At 42.6% G+C, this 15280-nt stretch overlaps 1 protein-coding gene across 1 annotated transcript in view; it reads right to left on the bottom strand.

Moving 5' to 3' along the window:
* Positions 1-6484: 6484 nt before the first annotated feature.
* The window catches only part of LOC109936849 (tyrosine-protein kinase Mer-like), a 40621-nt gene continuing 31825 nt past the window's right edge, over positions 6485-15280 (bottom strand). The window contains exons 11-14 of the mRNA XM_048619715.1: positions 15166-15275; positions 13706-13865; positions 13085-13221; positions 6485-9432 (exon numbers count right to left, since the gene is read on the bottom strand). Of these exons, the coding sequence (XP_048475672.1) occupies positions 9159-9432; positions 13085-13221; positions 13706-13865; positions 15166-15275 (681 nt within the window). The 3' untranslated portion in view covers positions 6485-9158. The remainder of the gene's footprint in view (positions 9433-13084; positions 13222-13705; positions 13866-15165; positions 15276-15280) is intronic.

Here is a 15280-nt window from a genome sequence, read left to right as displayed (position 1 = left end):
GGTGTGGACTTGTTGGGCCGAAGGGCCTATTTCCACACTGTAGGGATTCTATGATAGGGTGGAAATTAATTTTGGTCCACCTGCAACTCAAAATAGTGGGGAACTGAAACCTGCTCCAGAGATTAATTAGTGTGTGTCAGTCTTGATGAGTTGTAGCACTCTCCTCTCAGGGGACAAAAAGGTTTGAGCTCCACTCCAAAGATCTAAGTACAAAATCCAGTTTGACAATTCAGTCCAGTCATGAGGGAGTTGGGAGATGCTTTCTATAGATGAAATCTTAAACCTATTCCATGTCATCCTTCTATTTGAACGTAAAAAAATTCCCAAGGTACTGTTCAAGGAGCAGGATGTTTTCCTCATATTCTGGGCTAATGAAGAAACAGAAGGTTTTTAATCATATGTCACGAGTTTGGATGCACTGTCAAAGAAAGACTGGTGAGTTACCGCAATGCGTCATGTAGATGGTACACATTTCTGTGTCAGTATTGGAACAAGTGAATATTTAAGGAGGAATTCTTTCTTTTGCCCTATTAGTTTCGATGCTGTTGTTCCACAGTGCATTTTGTGATTTCTGAAAATATACCAGTGACTTATTCTCCTCATCAGACCCCTACTGTGATGATCCTCACTTCATCAAGACAAACTACCTTCTTCCTTGAAGCATGATAATCACGCTATTCACCAGAATAAAATGTGCAGTGTCCTTTCCCCAAATAGGATTTTATAGCACGTTGTAAATCATTATAGTGAGGCAGGAATTGGACAGATTGATGAATAATTTAGGATGCATTCCCTGAAACCCCAGCATTGTGCTCTCTGTTTGCTATTTTTAAACACATGGATGTCACAATGTGAGTGGCTCCAACAACAGCTTACATCACACTGTCAGAGCAATAGCAAGACAAGCCAAGAAAGATGCCAAGAAACGTGGAATGTGCTGTGGATGCAGATTCTGAAATAAAAGCATAAAATGGAGGATAGCTAATGTGGCTCTTTTGTTCAAGAAGGGCATTACAGAAGAGGAACTGCTGGAGGTCTTAGAAAACGTAAAGGTGGATAAATCTCCAGGACCCTGTCTAATGTATCTCAGGAAGTTGTGGAAAGTTAGGGAGGTAATTGCAGGGCCTCTTGCAGAAAATTTGTGTCATCTATAACTATGGATGATGTGTCGGATGACTGGAGAGTGGCTAATGTTGTGCCTTTGATTAAGAAGGGATGTAAGGAGAAGCCTGGGAACTATAAACCTGTGAGTCTGACTTTGGTGGTGGGTACGTTGTTGGAAGTGATTTTAAACAATAGGATTTATATGCATTTGGAGAGGCAAGGAATGATTAAAATAGTCAGTATGGATAGAGGGGGGTAAATTGGGTCTCACAAACTTTACTGAGGTTTTTGAGGAAGTAATCAAGAAGATTGATAAGGCCAGAGCATTAGACATTATTTACTTGGACCTTAGTAAAACCTTTGACAAGGTTCCACATGGTAGACTAATTAGTAAAGTTAGATTATGTGGGATTCAGGGTGAGCTTGCCAACTGGAAACAAAATTAGCTTAATGGCAAGAGACAGAGAATGATGGTGGAGGGTTGTTTTTCGGACTGGAGACATGTGACCAGCAGTGTTCTACAGGGTTTGGGGCTAGGTCCACTTTTGTTTATCATTTATATAAATGATTTGGATGAGAATATAGAAGGCATGGTTCATAAATTTGTGGATGAGACCAAAATTTGTGGTATAGTAGACAGTGAAGAATGTTATCTAAGATTACAAAGAGGTCTTGATCAATTGGATCAATGGGCTGAAGAGTGGCAGCTGGAGTTTAATTTGTTTAAATGCGAGGTATTGCGTTTTGGTAAAACAAACAAGGGCAGGATTTATACAGTTAAAAGTAGGGCCTTGGGTAGTATTGTAGAACAGAGAGACCTAAGGGTTCAGGTATATAATTCTTTGAAGTTCATGTCACATATAGACATGGTAGTTAGAAGTCATTTATATGCTTGCCTTCATTGCTCAGACCTCTGAGTATATGAGTTAGGACATTATGTTGAGGTTGTACAGGATGTTGGTGAGGTCTCTTCTGGAGTACTGTGTCCAGTTCTGGTTGCCCTATCATAGGAAGGATATTATTAAGCTGGAGAGGGTTCAGAAGAGATTTACCAGATGTTACCAGGAATGGAGAATTTGAGTTATTAGAAGAAACTGGATAGGCTAGGACTTCTTTTCACTGGAGTGTAGGAGGTTGAGGGGTGACCTTATAGAAGTTTATAAAATCATGAGGGGTATGGATAAGGTGAATGGGTGGTGTCTTTTCCCAAGGTTGGGGGATTTCAAAACTAGAGGTATATTTTTAAAGTGAGAGGAGAAAGACTTTAAAAAAAGACATGAGGGGCAATTCTTTTACACACAGAATGGTTCATGTATGGAATGAACATCCAGAAGAAGTGGTGAATGCGGGTACGGTTACAATGTTTAAAAGACAGGTAAGTACATGAATAAGAAATGTTTGGAGGAATATGAGTCAAGTGCAGCCAGGTGGGCCTAGTTTAGTTTGGGATTCTGGTCGGCATGGACTTGTTGGACTGAAGGATCTGTTTCCATGCTCTATTACTCTATGGCAGCAGGAGTAGGCCAGGTAATTACAGACCAGTTAGTTTGATGTCAGTGGTAGGGAAATTATAGGAAAAATTTCTGAAGGACAGGATTAATCAATGCTTGGGAAGGCAGGGTTAATCAGCATGGATTTGGTAGAGAGAGATCCTCTCTGACTAATTTATTTGAGTTTTTGAAAAGGTGACTGAATATATTGATGACAGTAGTGTAGTTGATGTGGTTTACACGGACTTCAGTAGGACCTTTGACAAGATCCCACATGGAAGGCTGGTCCAAAAGCTATGAGCCCAAGGCAAGTTTGCAAACTGAGTCTAAAATTGGCTCGCAAATATGAGACAGTGACAGTGGCCGTATTTGTAACTGGAAGCCTGTGACCAGCGGTGTACCACAGGGTTTGATGCCAGAGTCCTGACTGAATTTTCCCATCCAGCTTTAACTGAATTGCTGTCAGAGCTCCTGTCCCTTTAAGGGATGAGACCCTGCCGCCAAGGGTTGCTCACATCTCTTCAGTCCCAGCAGTACCACCGGAGGTGTCAGAAGTGCACCCAGCCCAGAGAAGCAACACGGATGCCATCTTCGGTCAAGATGAGTGAAATCAGGTTCTCTGGAGCTAGTCAGGCAGGGTCTGCCAGTGGTGGGATTGGTGAGGGAACTTTGACCTCCTGTGAGCCTGGTCCTCCTAGGAACCTGAACCTCCTGTTTACCTGGACCTTCCATGAACCTGGTCCTCCTGTGAGCCCAGACCCGCTGTGAACCTGGTCCCCCTGTGAACCTGGTCCTCCTGTGAGCTCGGACCTCCTATGAACCAGGTTCTCCTGTGAGCCCAGTCCTCTTATAAGCTACATGTGTATTATGGACTATTGTTGAAGGATGCTGACAATTTGATCAGAACAAAAAGTCATGATGTCAGTGCTGTGCCAGTGAGTCCCTCTGAGATTTTGCTGCATACTAATAGTGAGCATGAATGAGGAATGGCTCTGAGCGGAAAATCTGGTATCAGGTATCTAGTATGTAAACTAAAGGTAAAATTAAACTCCAGTATTGGCCTGTTGGGCTAAATGGCTTGTTACTGTGCTCCAGATTCTACAAGACCGCACAAGATACCGGGCATGGCCTGTAGCCTAACAAGAGGAGAGAAAGGAAGGAGAAACTTCAGCAGTCTCCATAGTTTTTTTTTGGTTTTAGTTCAAATTTGTTCAGACTTGTATGTACAGTCACTCATGCATAGACATTTGTACCGATGTACACCATCTTGATGCAGTGACCCACATAGAGGGAAACTGAACTGAAAACTTACAGCTCTAGCTCCTGACAACCCCAGCTGAGACATTTTGGATTGAAGCCAACAAATAATAACTACCAGGAGCTAATGAATGTTTATCACTGGGCAATGCTCCTTGGTGTCACATTAATTCTGACAGCTGTTACTGCAGTAAGTGTAAATGGGGTTGTCTGTCAAGAGGAAATCATGGTGCTTGCTATTTGACTGTTTTGATAAATGGATTGTATTAACTGAGGGGAAGGTTATAGACTACAACATGTCTGTTGCTTAAAAACATCTTTAAGACCTCTATGGTAGCTAATTTGGAAAATGCATAGTTCTTCATGTGGAAATGTGGTGAGGTACAGGTAATGTCATTTTGGACCGGTATCCAGAAGTCAAGTTGATACCTTGGGGTCATGGGTTCAAAATCCCACCAAAGCATATGGTGAAATCTGAGTTGAATAAAATCTGAAATTAAAAATATAAGTTAGCCTAATGGCAACTATGTGTCTTGTCATAATTCCCTTCAGGAAAGGAACTCTGCTATCTTTATCTGGCATATGATGTACACCAATGTGCTTGACACTTAACTGTCCTCTGTATTGGCCTAGAAGGTCAAGCAATTCAAGGGCAATTAGGGATGGGCAACAAATACTCATTGTACCAGCAACATGCACTTCCCATGTAAGAATGAAAAAGAGTAGACCAAGGAACGGTCCATACACAATAACTGCCTAAGTTAGATTCTCATTGACAATTGAACCGATGCATGTGAAGGGAGACTTCCCAGTGCTGCTCAGAATTTCCAAGACTGCTTTAACATGTTTAAAAATGCTGTCATGTAGGTAATGTAGTAGTCAATTTGCATGCAGCAAGTTCCCGCAAACAGCAATGTGATGGTGACCAAATTGTTTGATCTTTTTTAGTGATACTGGTTATGGGATAAATATTGGTCCAAGATACAAAGGAGGACACCATTGCTCTTCTTTCAAACAGTGCAACTAACTCAGCATTTCTTGTTCTTCAGAAAATATCCAGAAATGCTATTAAAGATTAACAGCGGAATAAATTGATATTTCCAATTGGTAAACCTAAAAACTTGTTATTAGAGGATTGCATTTGTCATAATTTTAATGTGTTGTGTAAGATGAGAAATTCTGCATGAATGACTGTAACTTTGTGTGACTGTACAGCAGAAAACCAACACTTCCCTCTGTCTTTCTCCTCCATATGAAGCCATTGTCCATTTCACTTCAGTCTCTTGGATGGTTGTCGGATGGGTTGCCACACCCCACCTTTGTCTGTACAAGCTCCAGATGGGGATGTTTGGATGGGATTGCAGAGGAAAATTGTTCTCACGAGAGCTGGAATGTTTAGTTTCACTTAGTTAGCTTGCACTGTGAGGTCATCCCTGAGCTTGCCGCCAGAGATGGACATGAGCAAGGCAAGCATAAAATTCCAGCCGGGCCAACTTCAACATTAATTACTAATACTCTTCTGAAATAAGCGTGGTAAAATTATGAGTTAGAAGCTGTTTTTACTAAGGTAATGCAACATGAGAATGAAAATATTGCATTTGTAGAACTCTTTTCAAGGCCTCATGGTGTTTTGAAGTGTTTTACATCCAGCAAAGTACTTTTAAAATGTAATTTCTGTATAATTGTAGAAAATACTGCAGGCATTTGGTGCACACTATGATCCCAAAGCAGCCATGATTTAATGACCAAATAACCTAATTTTTTGTGATGTTGGCTCCAAATACGAGGGGGAACTCCCTCATCTTTTCCTTCAAAATAGTGCCATGTAATTTTTTTCCTGTATGTCCATGAGATAGGACAGACAGGGCCCTCGATGTACAGTCTCATCCAAAAGTCACCATCTCCAACAGCAATAGTGCTCAGAGAGCCAGCCTAGATAATGAAATTGAGTGATATTCGGGAAGTAGAGGCATTCAGTAATTGAAAACAAAAGTAAAATGCTGTAGATGTGGGAAGTCTGAAAGATAACAGAAAATTCTTTGGAAATGCTCAACTGGTCGATGACACCTTGGGAGAGATTAAGAAAAACAAAGTAAGCAATGAAGGTCAATGACTTGCCCTCTCAGATAATTGTTAAAACACCCACTGGCCGCTAAAATCAGATGAAGAGTCATTCATTTGAAATGACAACTTTGTTGCTCTCAGCACAGGTGTTGCTGGGACTGCTGAGCAGGAGCAGGGACAGAAATTGCAGGCCCCTGGTGCTGTTCTTGACCCAGACTCCCCAGTCCCTGATCTGAACAAAGTACCTGTCCTGGGCTCTACTGCTGAGTATTGTCAACATTCTCTAATTTGAAATCATTAATATAATTAATATTCAAATCCCTGCCTGATCACTATTAACACCAACAGTATTCCTGAACAATGTCTGGGTATGTGGCTAACCGAGCTGTGCCAAGGGTGAGCAACAAGGCTCATTTGCCAGTGCTACCAAAATGCAGCCTGGTTTTCTGGAATGCCACAGCTGTGTATGTTCATTGCATAAGAAAGGAGAACACAAAAGCAAACACCAGTTTTGTGGAGAAATCAACAAAACAACCAAAATCAGGATTTTTTTTAATGCTTTCGTGACATGTTGGCATCACTGGCAAAGTCAGCATTCAATGTCCATCCCTTATTGCCCCTTGAGAAGGTGGTGATGAGGCATCTTTTTGAACCACTGCAGCCTGTGTGGTTAAAGTATACCCAGTGTACTGTTGGACTCGTTGTTCAGTCCCACACCAAAGTGAGCAGCACATCTGGTTTTTAATATTTATTAGACCTATCCTAATAAAAGTTTGATATAACTGGATGAGATGTTTGGCCAGTTCAGAAGGAAGTAAAGAGAGACAACCCTATTCCAAGGGTCTGAAGTCACATGTAGACCACAGCAGGTAAAGACAGTGGATTTTGTTACTTAAAGAACATCAATGGACCAGATGGGTTTTTACTATAATCTGGTAATTCCATGTGATAGTAGTTTTTTATTCCAAATTTATTGAATTTAAAACTCCAGCTGCTATGCTTCTTTTGATAGAGTAAATAAGGAGACAATGTTTCCAGTTGTTGGCGGCAGCGGTTAGTAATCAGAGAATACAAATTTAAGAAACATGAAAATCATGTTGATGACATAGCAGGCTGCACTGCACTTGTCTGACACAGCACACTAAGCAGAAAAAGAAAACTGATTTTTTCCAGGACAGACTCTTAACATTTTTCAATGCCCTTTACTGTACAAGGTCAGGACATTGTAAAGTATGAACAATTTGAAAAATAGACATCTTTCACATATTTACAGTCACTGTGTTTTCATTTTTTTTAACATAGAGCAAACTAGATTGCGTAGGGGACCTCCTTAACTATCCTGAAGACCTACTTAACACAGATCTGTGGTGGGCCCCACCTCTGCGATTTATCACAATTTCACTGTCTTTGGCAGGACCAGAGTGGAGATTTGGAGGAATTAAGAAAATTTGTTCGTAATGCAGCAAACTATAGTGATGTCATGATCACAAAAGCACTAGCTGAAAGAGTGGCAGAAGAAGAAAGTGGGGAATTGGATGTGTAATCAAAAAGGCGAGTTGCAGAGCAGGAGTAGGGTAGTTGAGTGAGCTCCCTTCAGAGTGGTATAATTCCATGATTGTCAGGGTCTGTGCATTCCTGCTACGCCACCACCACCTAGTGACATGAATATGCATTACAGTGGCGCACTTCATCATAACTGAACAATTACGCCATTACGCTGAAACAATCACTCTACCTTTCTCTACAAATGCTGCCTGGTCTGCTGAGTGTTTCTTGCATTTTCTGTTGTCACATCCAGCACTTGCAGCATTTTGATTTCTCCTGTTTTTTTAACCCAGAGCTCACCTCAACCATGTAATACATGCAACCAAAATGGACTAGTTGGACTGAAGGGTCTGCTTTTGTGCTGTATGACTATAACCAGGCAGCAGTTTATACCTTCTCTATGCCAGGAATGGTAGAGGGGAACCTGCATGGTATTAGAGTGAGAGTGGAATAAAGAACATAGAAGCTAAGTATGGCTCTCTCAGATTCTACTCAATTAGTCCATCCTGGCTCAAGCAGCAATAATGGACCCTAGATTAGCCTCAGGTTTCCCAGACTCAGGAGGGGAGTAAATTCGACCAATACTGTGGCTTCAGATCACCTCCTGTTGTAATGTGCTTGTGCCTGGAAGTCGGACTTAAACTGTATCATGGACACTGTCGACATACTTAATCTCCTCCTGAAGCCTTACTCTGTCATGCATTCTACACATCCACTTAATCTTTTCCCACAATCTGTCTGCATGACACTATAATGGACCTTGCCCATCCATTAAATCTCTTCCCACAGTAGCACGTACACCTCCCTGTATCATTCAAGGGAGAGATCTTAAAATGTGCTTTTAAGTTATGTACTTTTTACGAATGGATTGTGAAGGAGAGAAGATAAGCTGCCATTATTATAGATGTGTAAGCCATGGGTGCAAGCTCACTGGGGCCTACTTCCTGCTGAATCGAATACTAGCACCCATTTTCAGATAGCATGGGTCAGTCATGCAAGACTGAACATACCAGAAGATCTCATGTGCGTTCAGATATAGCACTGACAGAATCAGAGGTCTGGTGCACAAGAAAAGACCCTTGGGCCCACTGAGTCTGTGCTGATCAAGAACAAACACTTAACTATTTTAATCTAATTTTCCAGCACTTGGCTCATTGCCTTGGTGTTGCAAGTGCACATCTAAATACTTAAATATTATGAGGGTTTCTGCCTCTACTACCCTTATAGGCAATGAGTTCCAGATTCCCACCATCCTCTGGGTGAAAATTGTCTTCCTCACTTCCTCTCTCTAAACTACTTGCCCTTCCCTTAAATCTATGCCCCCTGTCACTGATCCCTCCATGAAGGGGAGAAGTTTCTTCCTGTTTACCCTGTCAGTGCCCTTCATTATTTTACACATCTCAATCATGACCCTCCTCATCCCCTCTGCTCCAAGGAAATCAACCCCAGTCTATCCAGAAGCTTTCACTGTTGACAAAACTATTCTCCTGATATCTAATGTTAAAGCAACAAACACCGCAGAGAATGAATTTCACCAGAAGTAACTGTGAAGGGATTTTGTCTGATTGATGCACTGAAGGTTCGCGTGATTAAATCAAGTATTGTTAATTTTGCTCAACAACTCATGAGGCCAGCCCAACCTGTTCCTTCCACAATCTAATCAATATTGTGTTCTCATTTGATAATCCAACCTTCACCCTAAGTCTCTAATGTCCTCTCAGAGTCGCAACCAGTGTCTATGTCATCATCCAGCACCCCTACGTAGAAGTTTCTCATGCCATTGTCCCCGTCATTGGCCCTGTTCATTGTTTGGGCTGCTGCTCTTTGTGCCCTGGTGTTTGTGTAGTAGACCTTACTCTGGTTCTTGAGGATGGGCAAGATGCAAAGATGCTCCTGGAGAAGTGATCTGAGCTTAGCAAATGTTGGTCGCTGCTCTGGGTTCAGGAACCAGCAGCTGAACATGATGTGGTACCTGGGAAGAAAAGACCATAATCAGCAAAGAGGGTGCTCATTGTGAACAACACCCTGATGTCTGTAGTGCCTATCAAACTTCCATCACGCAAACCAGCCTCCCATCCATGGACTTTATCTATATTTCCCACTGCCTCAAGCAAACAACCAACATAATCAAACATCCCTCCCACCCCACTTATACTCTCTTCCAGCTGGCAGAATATATAAAAGTTTGGATACATGCACAAAGGGAAGAAGACGGGCAATTAGGGATGGGCAATAAATGCTGGCCTATCCAGTGATGCCCTCACATACTGTGAATGAATAATAAAAAAAGAACAGATTCAAGAACAGCTTCTTCCCTGCTGTTATCAGACTTTTGAGTGGACCCCTTTAATGTTAATGTTGATCTCTCTCTGCACCTTTTCAACAGTTGTAACATTATATCTTGCACTTCATTCTGTTACCCTGATGCATTTGTATAATACGATCTGCCTGTGAAGCATGTAAGACAACACTTTTCACTGTACCTCAGTACACGTCACAATAATAAATCAAATCAAATCAAATTGGCAGCTAGTGAATTTTTTAGGTTCATGGTGATGTTAGGAAGCACTTCTTCATTCTTAAGGGCATGTAAACCTGAATATTTTTCCTTTATCTTTTAATGGGATGTGGCCATCAATGGCAATTGTTACCCATCCATTTTTTTTATTGCAAAAATATAAATGTATTCATAAAATAATTATCAAAGATTCCTAAAACTGTTCCGTACAGTCTTTGCAGAAAAACAAAAACGAACAACACACTGGGATTTGACATTCCTCAGAGCTTCCCTGCAGTTGCAAAACAAGGGCACTTTCTACTCATGCATTCATTTTGAGGCAATGAGGGGATTTGACAACTTAACGGACACTCGTTGTGCTTTGTCAGAATGACCTTAGACGGTGTGGCCATAAGCACGTATTTCAGGACCTTGGAATGTGCCAATCTGCAACACTCAGTCAAGATTGACTGTTTATACCGGAAGACCAACAAGCTTCGGTCAGACTAAGCAGCATCATGCAGTAAGTTGACGGTCCTCCAGGTGCAGTTGATGCTTGTCTCAGTGTGCATCCCAGGGAACAGCCTGTACAATCTAGCATCCTGCATTACAGAGCTGCTCAGGACTCACCTCAACAAATGTTACTGCAAATCTTTGCCAATCGTCTTTGCAAAGAGAAGGAGATAAGTGACCGTCTTTTGCCCCATGCAGCCGCTTCACGGGCAGCATGAGGTGGCGGAGAGAGTCTGGGTGTACATGAAAGATCTGATGGGTGGTGCCCTTCTCAATCAAGCTACATCTTGGTGCTTTTTGGAAAGTTCGTTGGGGCAGTCTGTTAAATGACTTTGATAGTCTGCTCAGGGAAACTCCAGACAGGATCCACCCTCTCTTTTTTTCCCTAGAGTCTCAAGGACTCTATGAACTGACCACTGCCTGATGGACTACGTGTTTCCTTTGCAAATTTTTCCACAAAGGACAGGTAATATGGAATGGTCCAACTACTTGGAGTATTCTGCAGCAACGAGGCCAGATGCATTCTCTGTAACACTGGGGACAGTTAGAACATCAGTATGCAGTGATACTTGGTTTTTGCATACTGAGGGTCTACGTACAGCTTGAAGCAAACACACATAAAGGTGGCCACCAGGGTGAGGGTGGTATTGGGTACATCTTTCCTGCCCTTATCCAGAGCTTAGAAATGGTCCATCTTTGACCACCAGATGATGTGGAAGAAGGCTCAGGTGACTGCAGTGGTGCAGGCTTGGAGAATGGGTCAGAACTGTGCTAGATAAAGCAACACCAAGAGTACCTCACACCTGATGACCAGGTTTTTACTCACAATGGACAGGGAACAGTGCTCCCATAAGCCCAGTTTCTGCCTCACCTTGGCAATATGCTTCTCCCAAGTTTTGGCGCACTCCCCAGCCCCTCTGAACCATGTTCCCAGCACCTGACAGTGAAGGGGTAAAGGATCAATCAGCTCAGTTTCCAAAGATCATGGCCTCGGTCTTGCCTCAATTTACCTTGCTCCTGAGGCCGGTTTGAACTGGTTCCTGATCCTCATGAGTCTGCACACTGCCAGGAGATCTGAGCAGAAAATGGCAATGTCGTCCATGTACAGGATCTGAATGGTTTGCACTGCCATTTCAGAGGATGGGTAAGAGTCAACCACATTACTGTGGATCTAGAGTCACATTAGGCAAGACTTGGTAAGGTTAGCAGATCTACACCCTGAAAGGACATTAGTGAACCAGATGGATTATTATGACAATCAATCATAATTTCAAACTCACCATCAAGGAGACTAAACTTCAATTCCAGATTTTATTAATAGATATTAAATTCCACCAGCTGCCAAGGTTGGATTTGAATACATGTCCTCAGAACCTTAACATGGGTCTCTAAATTACTCATTCACTACCATGATGCCACTGTCTCCCAAAAGATTCACTCAGAATTAAGCACTTGATGCTGGAGGTCAATTGAAAATTTCAAAACTCAGGTGGATAGCTCATTATCGAGTCAGGTTGTTGGGCAATGCAACTAAGCTGGGTAAACGGATTTGAGATTCAATGGTCAAACAGGCTTGAGGGACTGAATGGCCTCCTCGTGTCCCAATATACATGACCTATATATAACAACTTCCCACAAACAGTCATCAGATGGATCACTGGTAAATCTGACTACCCATGGTGTTAGTTGAGGGCAGGCCAAAATACCACTCTTCAAGATACCACTAGGCCATTGCATCTTATAGGGGGAGGCGATGGCCTAGTGGTATTATCACCAGACTATTAATCCAGTGGTCCCCATAATGTTTTGAGGATCCAGGTTCAGATTCCATTGTGGCAGACAGTGGAATTCGAATTAATTTAAAAATCTGGAATTAAGAGTCTACTGATGACCATGAAACCACTGCCAATTGTTGGAAAATTCATCTAGTTCACTAATGTGGAAATCTGCCATCCTTACCTGGTCTGGCCTATGTGTGACTCCAGGCCTATAGTAATGTGGTTGACCCTGAACTGCCCTCTGAGCAATTAGGGATTGGCAATAAGTGCTGGTCTAGCCAGCAACGCCATCATCCCATGAATGAATAAAACAAAACCACGAACTTGTAACATCTGCCTCAAAGGATTAACGTCTCATCAGAAGAAATTTATCTCCGCAAACCCTCACTATTCCACTCAAACGTCAGCCTAGATTGTGTGGACAAGGCTTAGCATGAGGTTTGAGATGTCTCAGGGAGAAAGCTAGCATACATTTTGAGACTGGCTGTACTTGAATCCCACTGTCTCGTCAGTTGGTACCTCTAACCTCTGAATGTATGAAGTTTAGCAGTTTTAACCCTCCTTCCAGGACCTTAGCACATAACTTAAGGCTTATTCTCCAGTGCAATACTGAGAGCATTTTGGAGATGTTGTCTTTTGGAAGAATCATGAAACCCAATTCTACTTATTTACTGTATCAAATATTGAAGGCTGTCCCATTGATCATCACTGCTCTAAGGTGAAAAATCACATTCCCTAGTCTCTTAGTGGAACTGAACTCCCTCATCCCCAGTATTATGCTTCGATACTGTTCCGATTCAGAAATAGAATGAGGAAGGGAAGATCCTGGCACTCACAGTTTGTCAAGACAATCAGGCGGTTGCTTCAGTCGGTTCCCTTGATGTAGATAGTCATAAATCTCATGGTTTTGTATGCCAGGATAAGGTGTCTTCCCCCGAGTCACAATCTCCCACATTGTCACTCCAAAGGACCACTGTGAACAAGAAGGAGGTGTAGGTTCAGTGCCATTGCAGTTGGTCATTGCAGTGACCTCCAGGCTTGGCCACTCTAACATGCTTCTAGCCATCTTCCCATCTGTAAACCACCCTCTGTAAATTTTGACTCATCTGTATCTCTGCTGACCCCATATTCCAACTCACAATAAGTCCCACTCACCCATCACTCAAACATACGTACGAACAAGGAACAAAAATAGGTCACACAGCCCTTCAAGATGGCTCTGGCATTTAATAAAATCATAGAATCCCTACAGTGTGGAAGCAGGCCATTCAGTCCATTGAGTCCACAACCAACCCTCCAAGCAGTTTAGCAGCATGACTTCAGCTCCACAGTGCCACAAGGCAAGAACAGGACCAGAACCAATGCTCACTTCCCTTCCAACCCTGAAAACATCTGGAGTGACTCCTGGTCTCTATTCTCTCATGCCTTCAGCTGCAAAGTACAAAAACATGGCATACCACATCACTTTTTGTTGTGTAGATCGACTCTGCCATGCTCTCAACGGCCATCCATTTCACGGGCATCTTTGAGACTGCCCTCTGCCGATAGTAATTACTGCTGTAGATCTTTTTAGCCAACCCAAAATCAGCGACACACACCCGCATACTGTCACACAACCTGTGCGGGAGGAATTAGCGTTAGAGAAAGGAGTCTATTAATGTAGTCAGAGTGCTTCCAACTCTCACCTCCAATGCTACCCCAGCCTTCTGTCCTTCAGAAGTTGTCTAGTGTTTCAGTACTGAAACTCCTGAGCATAATCCTAGCAATGACAACCCACCCTCACTCAGTACTGAACAAACAGTCTCACATGGGATGGATATAGAAAAGTTAGCATGAGTGAATAGAAATCATCTCAGACTGAGACAGTGTAGGAAGCTGTTCTCCAAGGTTGCTATTTGACAGATTTGAAAGAACATTATGCTATATCTAACTCTATGCTGTATCCTGGCCTGCGAGTGTTAGATGGGGAGACTGTAAATGGAATTTTACTCTATTTAGTCACGTGATGTACCTCTTCCGGGAGCGTTTGATGGGGACAGTGCAGAGGCAGCTTCACTCTGTATCTAACCCTGTACTGTGACTGTCCTAAGAGTGTTCAATGGCAACAGTATAGAGGGAGTTTAACTCTGTATCTAACACTGTGCTGTAACTGTCCTGGAGTGTTTGATGGGGACAGTGCAGAGGGATGTTTACCCTGTATCTAACCCCGTGCTGTCTCTGTCCTGGGGAGTGTTTGATGGGGATAGTGTAGAGAGAGCTTTACACTGTATCCTGCTTTACCATGTCCAGTGCTCACCTCACATCTATACATGGTCACTTTACAAAGGGATTCACTGGTTAGCAATCAGAAGCACGAAAACTTTTTGTATTTTCTAATCAACCTTTTCAGATATATGACAGCCCTCTGGAATAGGTGAGATTTGAACCTAAGCCTCCAGGCCACTACCACTGCACCACAAGAACCTTTTTTTAATTCCATTTGTGGGATGTGGGCGTCGCTGGCTGGCCAGCATTTCTTGCCCATCCCAAGTTGCCCCTTGAGAAGGTGGTGGTGAGCGGCCTTCTTGAACCGCTGCAGTTCTCCTGCTGTGGGTTGACCCACAATGCTATTAGGGAGGGAATTCCAGGATTTTGGCCTATCCCTTGTTTTTTATTTAATCCCATCCCTGACCCATTTCAGGTGCTAAGGCCATTTTAGTGCTACTGTCAGTGCTTTTATTGTGACCAGCTAAATCATCACTGAGTCCAGGAATCAAATGAAAGGTCATAATGTTGTGTATGGCTTGGTTCCACTCTGGACATTAAACAGCCAAATGGTGGTGGGTTATTAAAAATGGAGCTAAATGGATCGTTGGAAAAGCTAATCACAAACCCTGAATGATAAATCCAAGCCACCCAGGGGCTGAACACAACTCACATGCAATTCCGAGCTGCCAGGTCTCTGTGTAGAAAACCTTGGTTACTCAAATACTCCATCCCTGAGGCAATGTCAATCATGAACTTCAGGATGATCTGCAGAGGTATGTACTAGG

Source organism: Rhincodon typus, chromosome 43, assembly GCF_021869965.1.
Source record: "Rhincodon typus isolate 14 chromosome 43, sRhiTyp1.1, whole genome shotgun sequence".
Lineage (NCBI taxonomy): Eukaryota > Metazoa > Chordata > Chondrichthyes > Orectolobiformes > Rhincodontidae > Rhincodon > Rhincodon typus.
The sequence above is the reverse complement of the archived record's forward strand: the minus strand, read 5'-3'. Positions and strand labels throughout refer to the sequence as shown.